Source organism: Centroberyx gerrardi, chromosome 16 (genome assembly GCF_048128805.1).
Source record: "Centroberyx gerrardi isolate f3 chromosome 16, fCenGer3.hap1.cur.20231027, whole genome shotgun sequence".
In the NCBI taxonomy this organism is placed as follows: Eukaryota; Metazoa; Chordata; class Actinopteri; order Beryciformes; family Berycidae; genus Centroberyx; species Centroberyx gerrardi.
Window position 1 is genome coordinate 6,643,402 of NC_136012.1, and position 13,328 is coordinate 6,656,729.

The 13,328-nt window shown below is 42.7% G+C and overlaps 1 protein-coding gene across 1 annotated transcript in view; it reads left to right on the forward strand.

Annotated features, from left to right (window-relative positions):
• Nucleotides 1-13,328, forward strand: part of LOC139933137 (mitogen-activated protein kinase kinase kinase kinase 4) — a 62,224-nt gene that overhangs the window by 38,979 nt on the left and 9,917 nt on the right. Inside the window, exons 16-25 of the mRNA XM_078289290.1 lie at nt 3,040-3,174; nt 3,317-3,478; nt 5,417-5,487; nt 6,677-6,753; nt 8,873-8,961; nt 9,280-9,386; nt 10,898-10,982; nt 11,446-11,613; nt 12,678-12,783; nt 13,117-13,272. Coding sequence (XP_078145416.1) covers nt 3,040-3,174; nt 3,317-3,478; nt 5,417-5,487; nt 6,677-6,753; nt 8,873-8,961; nt 9,280-9,386; nt 10,898-10,982; nt 11,446-11,613; nt 12,678-12,783; nt 13,117-13,272 — 1,156 coding nt within the window. The remainder of the gene's footprint in view (nt 1-3,039; nt 3,175-3,316; nt 3,479-5,416; nt 5,488-6,676; nt 6,754-8,872; nt 8,962-9,279; nt 9,387-10,897; nt 10,983-11,445; nt 11,614-12,677; nt 12,784-13,116; nt 13,273-13,328) is intronic.

The following is a 13,328-nucleotide window of genomic DNA, read 5'->3' on the forward strand; positions in this document are numbered from 1 at the left end:
TCTGTGTGAGCGTCCCGGGTGATGAGACAAACCGTGTGCTTCATGTGGAGAGGCATGCATGCGTACAGTACACGCCTGCAGTCTTCACACTCCTTCCCTGTGAGTGTGACCGCTCTCTGCGGCTCCTTTTATGCCACACCACATGCCATTTGATGGATGCTATTATACATTTTCATGAGTTAGGCTAATACTTTCTTTTTTTAATATGGATAGCCTCAGAGGGAGTCAAACCAAAAGGCTGCTATTTCTCTTCACTAGGCACTGCATAAACATAAAATGTGCAAAATCTATGTCATCTTATTTTAAGTTTGTCCTCCACTTCACCCAGTATAAAGTATTCTATCAGTTGGTTCTGTATCAAAAAAGCCAGCTGTAGCCCGAGCAGAACCAGAGTTGTGAGATTCTGAGATGACAGTAGCAGTGGACTCTCTGTCTTTATGTGTGCTTTTCATGCGTTTCCTCTGCAGAAAGTTCTGCCTGCAAATCAGATGCTTTAGCCAGTGAACCAGTTCCAGATGCCGTCCCATGTCCAAAGCCCATCGCCAGCGCTCGGCTGATTACTCTTTTACGAGTGCTTTCATGTGTTGGTCTGCGTTTTACACCAGAGAAGAGAAGCAAATCAGCTTCTTTCCTCTGTGCCTCCTTAAATGTGTGTCTCAACAGAAAGCTTGATGATATAGTATGTGCTTTAGGAGGTTTTCATGCAGCAGCAGCAATGTGCTTCTTGTCAGTTTCTATGGAGTCTGGGAGTGGCCATCGTGTAGAGAGAAAAATGTATTTTGTGGTAACAAAATATTAACTAGTACACACAACATGCTGTTGTCTGCACGCAGTACATAAAACGTGCTTGAGTTGCATTAACAACACGCAAATGCATTGATAACTCTTCCCCTTTTACCTGAAGTAAAACTTGATTAGTCTATCTCTATCCATTATACTTCATTAAAAGCCAGATTCAACTAAACATGTCTTTATTCAACAATATATCAGGTTAATTAAGTGTGATTAAGTGAATCATTAAATGACTGAGTGTTAAATCAAAATGTAAAATTAGTTAAAAAACGTATACACATTTTATTAAAATGAGGGCACGCATTAATTAATTTGGTCACATAAAATAATGAAAATGATGGCACAAATTAACCAAAATGAGGAAACGAGGTCTATCTTGCGTGCACACAGTATCATCTTGTGTCTGAAAAAGTCTTAAATTTACAGGCTTACAAAGTGTTAAAATGTCTTAAATCCAGTTAGTAGAGTTTTTATTTTTTCACCATGCAATGACAGGTTTCTATAGAACAGGGTTAGTAGTATAATATGCATTGTATCTGCTTAACAACATGTAACACAGCTGGACTTCATGTCCCTTAACAATTAATTTCCTGCTGTCCTTTTTCTTATACTGTCCATTTATAGTTTCAGAACTTTCATTAGCTATGTTCGATCAGAAATAGTCTGGTTTTGCCAGCTTTGTTTCCTTATTTTGGTTTTAAAATCTATCTTAAATTCAGTTTATTAGCATTTAAAAGCTCTTTAAATAGTCTTTAATTTGGCCTCAAAATATATATTCTCCTCTCCTCCGGCCACTCCCGAGCTCCGTAAATTTCCGTGTGTGCTTTTCATGTTTGCTACATAGAGAGGCGCGCACCCAAATCAGCTGCTTCAGCCTAAGGCCCAGCACTTCCAGCCCATGCTTCAGCCCCAGGCCAAGCCCCAGCCTCTGGCCCAGCATCAGCAGCCTTCAGCGGGCAGGAGATCCCACCGCACCCTGCCCAAGGACCAAACCCAGCTCCTTTCCCTGCAGCACGACCACAGACACAGGGAGAGAGAGAGGGAGAGAGAGAGGCAGAGGGAGAGAGAGAGGCCCGTGGCGGCGGTACAGAAGTTCACAGCTAACAGTGTGACCAAATCTACAACTGCAGCTACCGCTGCTGCTGCTGTTGCTGCTGCCGCTGCCGCTGCTGCTGCTGCCAGGCCCGGCTGCCCTGCAAACAGCCAGCGCTCAGCGGTAAAACCCTGCCGTCTAAAGCCTTCCACCGCTTTCTTTCTTTTTTCCTTTCTTTCTTTCTTCTTCGTTTCCTTGCTTGCTTTCTTGCTCTCTACCTTCCTTCCATCCGTCTTTCCTTCCTTCCTTCCCTGCGATAAAGCTCTTTCTTCTTTCCCTTCTGTCCCCTTTGGTTCTATCTTCCTACCTTTGTTCCCCTCCTCTCTCACTTCTTCTCACCTCTTCTCACTTATTCTTCCTCCTGTTCCGCCTAGTTGCTTCCTCTTCCCTCCCTGCTTTCATTCCGTTCAGTCCATTTCCTCCCCTTCCCTCCTTCCTTCCTTCCTTCCTTCCCTCCCTCAGTCCCTCCCTCCTGCCTAGTGTTGTCACGATACCTGAATTTTGACTTCAATACCAATATTATAAGAATGTAATACTGCTGTGATTCCATGGCAAACAAGAAAAACCATCAAGCGAGTTTTGATATTTGGTTGGCTTTTCAGTTTGGTAAGTGAAATTTTTCCACATTTGGCTCCTGGCACCAGTTTTGTCAACCAGTTTAATTGGACCAGGATTCAATTCAAGACGCGGCGGACTGTTTGACGCTGTTCCCTTGTTTTCATCAGTCCACTGTAAAGAGCCAAGCTGCAGCTCTGTCTACTCCAATCCTCCTCCTTCTTCTTCTTCTTCTCCTTCTTCTTTTAAGTATTCCAACCTGCACGTCTACACCCTTGGAGGTGACCTTGAAAAGGAATTTCAACTTGCAGAGCACATTTGGCGAAACTATCAAACATTTATAAAACTCAATATTGAATTCAATCTCTCAGAACGGTATCAAAGAAGTATCGAAATGTCAGTTACCGTGACGTTACTCCTGCCTCCCCTTCTCCTTTGCTCTCTGCCTGCATGTGTTTACACATTAATGTGTGTTAGGGCCTGCATTTCTTTGTATGGATCCAGACACACACATACACACACACACACACACACACACACACACACACACACACACACAGACATTCTCAATCTGTCTTATATGTGTTTTTATGTTTTAGATGGACTTCCAGGAGACAAACCTAGCTAGGCTGCTGTCGGCTGCTGGTCTGCCCAGCCAGATGCACTCTAGGCTGGGCTCCGGGAGCAGCTCTAGTCCCTGTACCCCAGCCATGCAGAGAGCTCACCACAACCAGGTATACACTGATTATATCATGTACACAGACACACACACATACATCTCATGTTTTACTGCTAGTATGGAAGTGCTACAGTAGAACACGCACTGAAGTCACAGATGAGCATGACTGAACCTCTGCATTTTCTTTGTTTTCCCAGAATGCCAATCTGCGCTCCAGTCGAGACGCCCATCACAGCAGCTCCATGTCAGACATGGCCACCTCCCCCCTCTCCCCCTTCTCCCCCTTCTCCGCCCCCCTCTCCCCCGTCACCCCAGCCACTGACGACGTCTTCTGGGACTTTGCTGAGAGACCGCCCAAGGTCGGTAACAACTGTCCTTCTAGCCTGCTGGCTGGCTGGTTAGGTTACTGGTTAGGTGACCGGCCAGCTGGCTGACTTTTTTCCTTTTTATGGAGTGTGTGCGTGCGTGTGTGTGTGTGTGTGTGGGTGTGTGTGCGTATCACCTCCAGTCCTGTCATGAAGTGCCTCTAACTGGAAACACATTCTCTGATGTGATGAACACACCTTGTATACTCAAATACACATATCATTCTCTCTCTCTCTCTCTCTCTCTCTCTCTCTGTCTTTCTCTCTCTCTCTCCCTCCCCCCCTCTCTTTCTCTCTCTCTCTCTCTCTCTCTCTCTCTCTCTCTCTCCCTCCCTCCCTCTCTCTCTCTCTCTCTCTCTCTCGCTCTCGCTCTCTGCTCCCCTGCTAGGTTTTTACTGACAGAATACGCTGTTAGGTGTATTTACTAACAGAACACCATATGGAGTTGATAGAATAGCTAATAACTACTACAGAGAGAGGGAGAAAGTGTGATAAAGCTGTCTGTTCGCTCTGTTATGCTGTTGAACTAACAGGGGGCCATATGGAGTCGATAGAACAGTTAATAACTCACTACTCTCTCCTGTGTTTGGTATGTTGTGAATGGAGCTGCTTTAAAACACTATTTTTGTAATCTGCTAGAGTGGTTTTGAAACTTTTACTTCAGGGGACCCACATTGGTAAAATACATTTTCTCACCAGCCAATTCCGATATTGCAGGCTGCTGTGCACTTTGCATAGCCGGGACGCGGAAAGATATTTTTCAGAATAGTCCGGGGACCTATTTTAATCTTCCCTCAGTTCACCTCTCCGCCCCGGTCTCTAAGACACCGATCTGCTGTAGCAGAGCCATGAATTTCATGAGGTCTCGCCACTGTTTGGGTTCAAATGATTTACCAACCGAGTAGTCGTAAAGCTCGAGCTTTGAGAGCAATATGATAGATCAGGTCCCTCCTTAGCAGACGTGGGTTTAGTCTGCTGTGCTCGGTAAGCTCAGATTTATTTTTTAGAGAACTTCACTGTGTGGTTTGTGAGCTAGTGTTTCGAATTTGATTCTCACAGAATAACCTACACGTGTCTGCCACAATAGAGACTCAGGAAACAACAGAAACCAAGCTTGCTGTAAGCCCTTTGAGTGTGTGTGTGTGTGTGTGTGTGTGTGTGTGTGTGTGTGTGTGTGTGTGCGTGCGTGCGCGCACGCGTGCGTGTGCGCATGTGTGTTCAGGAGGGCCAGATGAGGATGTGGGCAGCTTGTCACAAAGATGATGGTTATTCCCACAGCTCACTTCCTGCTCTGCCGGGCGTTGCTTCCTGTCTGTAACTAGGGCATGTGACCCAGGAGATAAGAGGTCAGAAGGTCACCAGCTGGTTGGTGGGGCAGAGAGTTTGAGAAACATCAAATGTTGAAAAGTATAGTGTCAATATCAATCCGCTGCAACAGGATTATACTGTTTGATTCATGGATATCTGGTTTGAGCAGGTTGCAGGAATGCATTCGATCAGTCCCTGACAAAAGATAATATTTGCACACCGTATGGTAGATATGCAGATGACTTTGAAAAGGTTACAGATTGCAGAATTATCGAGATGCTGAGAAATGTTAAGAAATAGCAAAAGCCAAATGGTCTCATTAGATTCTCAGTAATAAATATTTCCCCCTGGGTTATTAAAGATTTAACTGCACTCTGCTCTACATGCTTTCAGGCGCTGTAGGCGTCGTTGTTCATAGTAGTTTCAGAACCATAATTACCTGAAACCCTGCATGGCCAGACATGAGACCCTTGTAAAGCCCTTTCAAACTGAGAGGAACAGGCAGTGATGTCACACCAGGAGACCACCATCTTTATGCACGTGTCCACTGTCCATTTGTCCATATGTTGCGTGTTCAATTGACTGTGGTTTCTCCCTCTGTCCTGTGTAAATGGTGTCTTCCAGGTGCCAGAACGCACTACCTCTAAGTTCTACTGTAGAGAGCTGGTGATGGGACACAATAGGACCGCTTCAAGGTAGAATACTACCACACTGTATACACACACACACACACACACACTACACAGAGACTCAGGGCTAAATGTGCAGATTGTATATTCATTATCTAGTTTTAATTTCTGTCTACTACCTTTTCTGAAGGTTGGATTTTGTACATCTGTGATTTTTACATGTGACTTACCTGTCATGTTATGCCATGATCTTGAAAAATACTCAAATTAGATTTTTTTTTAAGTCAAATATGAATTTGCTTCTATGCTTCTAAGCTTTACTTCTATGATTGGTTAGGTGTGCATTGTTTTTGCATAGCACACACTATAAACGGAAACCTCACACACAATCTCTGTTATAAATCAATGCGCTAGCAAGATTTGAGTATTCCATTCAGCCAAACTGGACTGAAGCCAATTACTTGAATAGGCCCGAGAAAACAGTACTTTCGATTGTAGCATTGTTGAGCCTTGATATTATAATGTAACCACACACACACACTCACACACCCACACACACTCTCTCACATCGGGATCTTCCTTCCAGGCCTACCAGTGACACAATACCTCCACTGGCTCAGATATCTTAGTTACTACACGACTGAGTGAGCAAAACAGTTCTGTGTTTGTAAGCGAGGTATTTATTGAGTTTGAGAATAGCCACAAGCTATTTTGACTCGAAAGCGTCAGCTGAGCTGGCAGCTTAAAGCAGCAAGTGTGTAGACATTGCTAAGCAGCAGAGAGCTACAATGCATCTATCTATCTTCTTAAAATTGGTAACAAACAAAGCGCAAATAACATTACCCTAAGTAGATAGGAATGTGCATTCCTTATTTTTAATCTTTGACAAGTGACCATGGTATAAGCAGGGTGATATGCTTTGAGGTGAATGTTAAACAGTTTGAATGGACTTGAGCTTTATGTTGGGTAGTTCAGTTCATTCAGATCAGCTGGAGGGAACCAACTCTACTGTGCACTCATCATACTGGCACACACCATTAGAGGACAGTCGTTCATGGTTAGATCAGATCAGATCAGATTAGATGATTACTGTTGATTAGATGAAGCTAATGATGAGGAAATTGGGTCATTGCCGCAGCAGAGAAGGATATAGATAAGAATAGAACATATACAACCGGTGTATTGTGTTGATCACAATTTACGCTCTCTCTCTCCATCTCTGTCTCTCCGTCTCTGTGTCTCTCTCTCCATCTAGTGGCAGCCCGGTGTCTGTAGCAGATAAAGGTGGAAGGTTGGTGTCTCATGGAAGCTCGACCAGCAGCAACCACTCAGGTCAGTACCGCCTTAACTCACATTCTTCGCTCAACTTAGTCACATTCTGCTGTCTTCAATTGAAAAAATAAAAATAAAAAACAGTGTTTCTTGGAGCTGAAATGGGTGGTGGTGCTGTTTCTGGTGGCTTCCCACATGACAAGAGTTCCAGTATATTTTTAATAAGCCAGGCTCCCAGGATGAGAGACATTTACTGTTTGGGCTCCCACATGACAAGAATGAGGGAATTTAATTTCAAGAATTCCAGATATACACTAAAGATAGTAATCCTTGCAGACTCTGTCTTCTTTTCCAAACTAAAAGATTAAAGATGCAAAAGTAATAAGATAAATGTTATTTCTATGACCCATTTGTTAGCTATGCGTGTTGCCTTCAGGCTACGACAGATATAACCGCTGTTATCTGCCAAGGTTTGGCCTTTCGGCTCAACCCTGGTGTTCACATGCAGCTGGTAGCGGTCTGTAGTGATGCTGTGTGTGTGTGTGTGAACTGAGTGTAACCGTTAGTTAGGTCTGCTGTGCCTATACCCAGCCCACACACACACGTACCAAGCCCACCGTACACATCTATGCACCCCACACCCTCCGCAAACACCCTCATCTATACTCTCATAAACACACACATACACTCAGATGCATGCGCCCACACCCAGCCCATGCAGCCCACTGCCTTGCAACCCACACACTCCACACACACACACACACACACACTTATAAAGGAGAGAGCAGCCGTACATAGGGTAATCCGTTCAAAGCTTGCCCTCTCCCACCCGTGTGTCTAGAGAGGAAGAAAAAAACAACTCTCATCTATTTCAAAGCTCTGCTCTCTGTGTCCTCTGTGTGTGGCGGCGAGGAAGCCGCTCTTGTTGCTTAGAGAGGGACCGGGAGAGCTAGAAAGGAGAGGGAGATCGAGGAGAATATGTTTAGTATTTCAAAGTTGCCCTCTGTGTGTAGCTGGGAGGAAGCAGCTCTTGATGCCGCCCACTCAGTTTGACTACTGGCCTCAGCTGTCTTTGTTTGGAGTCACAGATCAGAGATACTCGTAGTGACTCACACAGCTTTACTGTCATAAAAAACCTTATACCTCCACTCTCTGCAACTGAGAAAAAGTTGGTTTCTTCCTTGATGTCTGTGCCTTTTTTAAGGATGCTACATGTAGCATTCTTAAACAGCAATATGTCACGGTCAAAATAAGTGTGATACCTGGGTATAATTACCATAAACAAATGAGACCATGGTTGCTTGCTTCCTGTTGCTTTAGTCAAGGGTTTTCACTTTGACTTTACTGAAGAGGATAAACATGTTGGAAGTGATTTTTCCATTGGCCTTTCACTCCTTCCACCATCTTTTTTGCCAAAACTCTAAAAGCTTTAGCTCTGTTTGCACTGGAAGAACAGCGCCCTCTACCTGTCTTGTGCCATAAAGCAATCTCTGTTTGTGCTGTTAAGCAATCCAGAAGATATCTCACCAAATCAGACCCGCTGACACACAATGTAAAATGCAGTGTAGAGGCCGGTAGAGGCTGCCAATTTTCTCGGCAATGGTCTTGATTGTTTATGGTAGTTATACTAATGTCTCAACATTAATGTGGTGATGATTTATTGATGTTAAAATGCTACACATAGCACCTGTAAATGATGGTATATTTTATAACAGGTGTGCTAAAATTGTAGGGTTATGAAAGATGTTCTAACTTCTGTGTGACTGTGATTGTCACAGTATGAAAACCAACTATGGACATCTAATATGTCAAGAGGAAACGGGGCCATAACATTTTGTCATTGCCTATTCTTCCATTACAGAGTTTGACAAATAATTATCTGATACTCTATTGATCCCTGTAGAGAAATCCTCTGTTCTCTTGCCCCTCCTCCTCCACAGGGAGGTCAGAGGTCAGGTTCAGATACAGAGCAGCAGCCTGGAGCTGGTAGGGATTCAGTGTCTTGATCAAGGACTTCAGCAGGGAGGATGCTTTCCAACATGGGGGCTTGAACCTGGTTCTTACAATTGAAGTGTGGTGTCCCTGCTCACTATACCACCCTGCTGCTGTTATGGTCTAATTGGATAACTATTGCTAATGTACGTTCCTCTATGTGTTTGTGTGTGTGTATGTGTTGTAGGTTACTTGAAGCTGGAGAGTCCTCTACTGCAGCACCGTCTACAGCAGCACAGGAAAACTCAAGACAGCTCAATTGGTGGACCTACACAAGTAAAATTTCAATTTTTCTTCTGATTTTTTTTTTTTTACAGCCATGGCCAAATTCTACCCCACTGCCACACATTATCCACATACAGCCCTGCATATCTCTGACATGTCTGTCAGACCAGGCCTTTGGAACCAAAATTTACCTGGTTCATGAAGTTGTGCTAGGATGAAGATAGTTGTTCTTTATGAAAAAAGTCAACCTGGAAATATAATAATAAAATATTCTATATTTAGTATAAAAGTTGGTATGACTAGTGTGTGTGACAGAGATGTGATTCTCTTTTTCACTTTACCTCTGTCCCTTTTCACACTTCCTCACAGCCACTCACGCAGGGTGTAAAGGCCGCTCTGGGTCGGCTTAACAAGGCCACAGAATACTCCTCCTCCAGTGACGAGGTCGGCAGCAGTGACGATGAAGAGAGGAACAGGTGAGGTCATCATCACTATCATCATGATTATTATTGCAATCACGATGCTTATTATTGATACCATGACATGTTTCAAATTCAGGACAAAGTCTTCTTCATTTAGCACAAATGTGTTGTTGTCAACTGAAGTTCATTAATCATGATTTTATCAAGAATGACCCTATGACTCCATTCATTTCTATTCTGTTACCAGTGAACTAAACCATGCTTTCCATTTTACTCTGTACTGAAATATATGAACTTCACAACGGTAGGAGCTTTGTACCATTCAGTTGTGGCCCACTGTGCACAAATTTATTGAGCAAGGCTCCTTCCACAAGCTACAGGTTTATGAAACATGACCTGTTGCAAGCTGAGGAAGTTACACAGTAATTGCAAAACCAATGCTAAGAATGAGAGATTACCGTGAAGTTGAGTCCAGCACCCAGTTGTATTACTGCATGTACTGAGAAAGCCTTTATATAGAAGTGTTTCTGCCGACTACTAAGGGTGAGTTGAAACTACAAGATTTTGACACATTTGAATTTCCAAATACCGTACACAGGAAAATCCCGTGGCATCATTTGAGGTTTCTCGGAGCGTCACAATGTTGAAAATTGTTCTGGGTCAGCAATTGTAGTGCCTTATTGTGTCAAAACAGTATTTACTAGTTTAGAATGGATACAAATGGAGATGTCGAGCTGAGAGAGGGGGAAACAAGCCCCTGTCAGTAGATTCCTATCCAAGCAAATGTAACTATACTAATATTTTTGGATCGAAGCTGCTGATAGCCAGTATTGCCAGTATTCAATATCTTTAGAATTGTCAATTTTCATGCTAAAAAAAAATCCAAAAAATTCTAAATCAAATTCAGTGTTTTCTTCAGAATTGTATTCCTGTCATGATCAAAAAGCCTCTGAAATAATATTTAGGCAATGGGACAATTAAAAACTCTCACTGAAACCCAGGCTATCATTATTGTTGTAGTAATAATACATATCCATACATAATTTGGGTGGAGTCTGATTAAAATGTCACATTAATTCAGGGCTTCCCATTGACAAACAGTGTATTTATTTATTGTATTTGCTGCCTGTGAACATCAGCTTATTGAAACATTGGGAACTATTAGGGCCTTAGTCATCACATTGGCACAGCTCTATTATATGTATGATTCTGAATGTGAGGAATTGGTTTACAGAATTAGCCCACATGAAATATCAACATAGCATGACAGTGTTTGAATTGTATCATTCATTTTTACAATTCAGTTTCTCTGTGTCTGCTTTGGCAAAGGTGTCTAGATTACAATGTTACAATGAGAGTCAGAGTCACCATTTGTGGAAATGCTTGGTCCCAATGAAATTAGTTGCTGGTCCAAACCTGTGTTGTTGTAAAGGAAACTACACTGTCTTATTATGTCTTATTATATATTGTTTCCATAGAACCTGAAGATCTACTGATCTTGTTTCTAACTAGCTACTGCAGTACTTCTAGTCTGGTCTAAACTCTTGAACGCTCTGTGCTTCTAGATCTGGCCTGTCCAATGGAAAAGGGAAGTACTTCAGAGGGATACCTGACGGCATCGTACTACAGCCACACCACAATCTCAACCAGGTAACCTGCACATCTACTGTGCATACACACCAATATACACAGATGGTACAGACACACACACGCTCCTCTCTCTCTCCTCTCATCTCCTCTCCTCTCTTCAGCATTGCTGCATTTCCATGTTTAACAACTAGAGGGTGCTCTATCCATGCTGTTAGAAGGAGACTACTGATGTGGCTGGTTGAATGATCTAGTCTGAGATCATTAGAAATTGAGAGTCGTCACTCTTTGGGAATTGTCAAATGACAGAACAGACTATAACAGACTAATTACAAACTCAGAGCTTGTGGATTGATTGGAAGATGGCTCACGTATGTTTCATTACACATTTCCTTTCATCCATCCTTAAACAGTTAACTGAGGGTCAGAAAAGATGAACATGTCGCGACCCACCATTTAAATCACCTTTTAACAGCTCCCTCTTTTACTTTGTGTGTGCGTATGTGTGTGTGTGTGTGTCGTACAGCTTTCTAGGCCGGGTTCAGACGATACTTACCTGCTCCCAGACCTCCTGCAGAAGACCTCTTCCTCCAGTCCTACCCATAACGCACTGGGCCAGCAGCACCGAACACGTGAACTCAACTACTCGCAGTCGCCCACGGCCCCCCGAGCCCCAACACACCAGGATCAACATGTGAGTTTAACAAGTCAGGAGGAATGTGTAGACAGACAGATTTGTATGCACACACAGACTTTATTGATTTTATTAGTGAGTTATTTAAGTCCTTGTTCCTCCCAAAGTCCTTTATCATTAAACTGAGTCAGCACTTCTCATTTTGATTTGGTTCGATGCAGATTTTGCTCCCTGAAGAGATTCCATTATCATTCAGTTCACACTATTGCAACAGCTTGTGTTCAGAAATACTACACTTCATGAACACAATCTTCCTGCACTGCAGAAATTGTCCATCTTAACAAGTCATTGAGTCTAGTATTGAGTCATTGAAAGAAATCTACCAACGGGCTGAGATGATTTCACTTGTTTGCAAATCAACTTGCTTCAAGAATTTTCAAGAAGTTGATTTACGTTGTAAATAAGTTATCATACCCCGTTGTCAGATTTTCTTTCACTTGTTTTAAAAAAAGATAACTCAATACTAGACCAATTTACTTGTTAAGATAAGTATTATTTGCAGTGTGAATAGTCGCAGAAGTTTTAGTTTTCCACCAGAGGGCGATGATGGCACAGTGTTAGATGGTATACAGCAATCTGCTTCGATAAGTGAGACACAATGTCTTAATAATCATGTAGTTTCCACCTTAACCTAACTTAACTTATACTCATTTAGCCAACCATGTATTTCATATATCCTCATACTAACTTAGAGCCAAGTATATTAGTCATAACTTAACTAGTCATAGACATGGAAATGCAAGAAGGCTTGAAAGAGAGAGAGCCTGACAGCCAGATATCAAGATTTTGGTGATGTTAATGGGTTGCAGACTCATAGTCATTGACCTATAAGAATATTTGACTATATCCTGAAAGGGATGACCATAAATGATTGGAGTTCCTTTACTGTTCATCCAATATGTCTACAAATCTATCTTAAACCTCATTTCACATTCAAATTGATGAGCATGGAACCAAAACCTCAAACAATGCATCCACTGTCAAACATAGTAAACTTTCAACAGCAAACCACAGAGAAATGTCAATATATTTTTTTTTATAATTGTTGTTGTTGTATTCATTAGGCTGTCAGCAGCCCTACTGGCAAAAACAGCTCTTCATCCTCCTCTTCCTCCTTCCTGCCCTTCATCGATCCGAGACTGCTGCAGATATCACCACCACAGAGCCCGAGTGAGTGCATTTACACTTACACACACACACGCACACGCACACACACCCATACACATGTACAAACATGAACACACAGTTTGAAAATGCATACTTAAACAGATTCCTTGGCAGGCAGATCAAAAGAAATTACTCAATACACACTGAATTTTTTATTCTTGTTTCGCCCGTAATATACAGTATGTCATGCAGTTTTCCAGATATTTTTATCTAAAGCACCTTACACACCTTACACACCCTAACCCTGTCACATTGTACCTGTTCACCATACATTGTTAGGCCGCGTAAGTCAGGTCCAACTGTTTTTTCATCTTCTCTTTTCCTGTCCTGGTGTAGCGGGCTGTAAGGCTGAGCCAATCAGGAGAGAGAACCACAGGAAGGGCTCTGTGGTGAATGTGAACCCCACCAACATCCGGCCGCAGAGCGACACTCCAGAGATCCGCAAGTACAAGAAGAAATTCAACACCGAGGTCCTCTGCGCTGGCCTATGGGGTTTGTAGTTTTTATAGTTTGGTTTATAGATTATACCACATTATTGAGATAGAGAA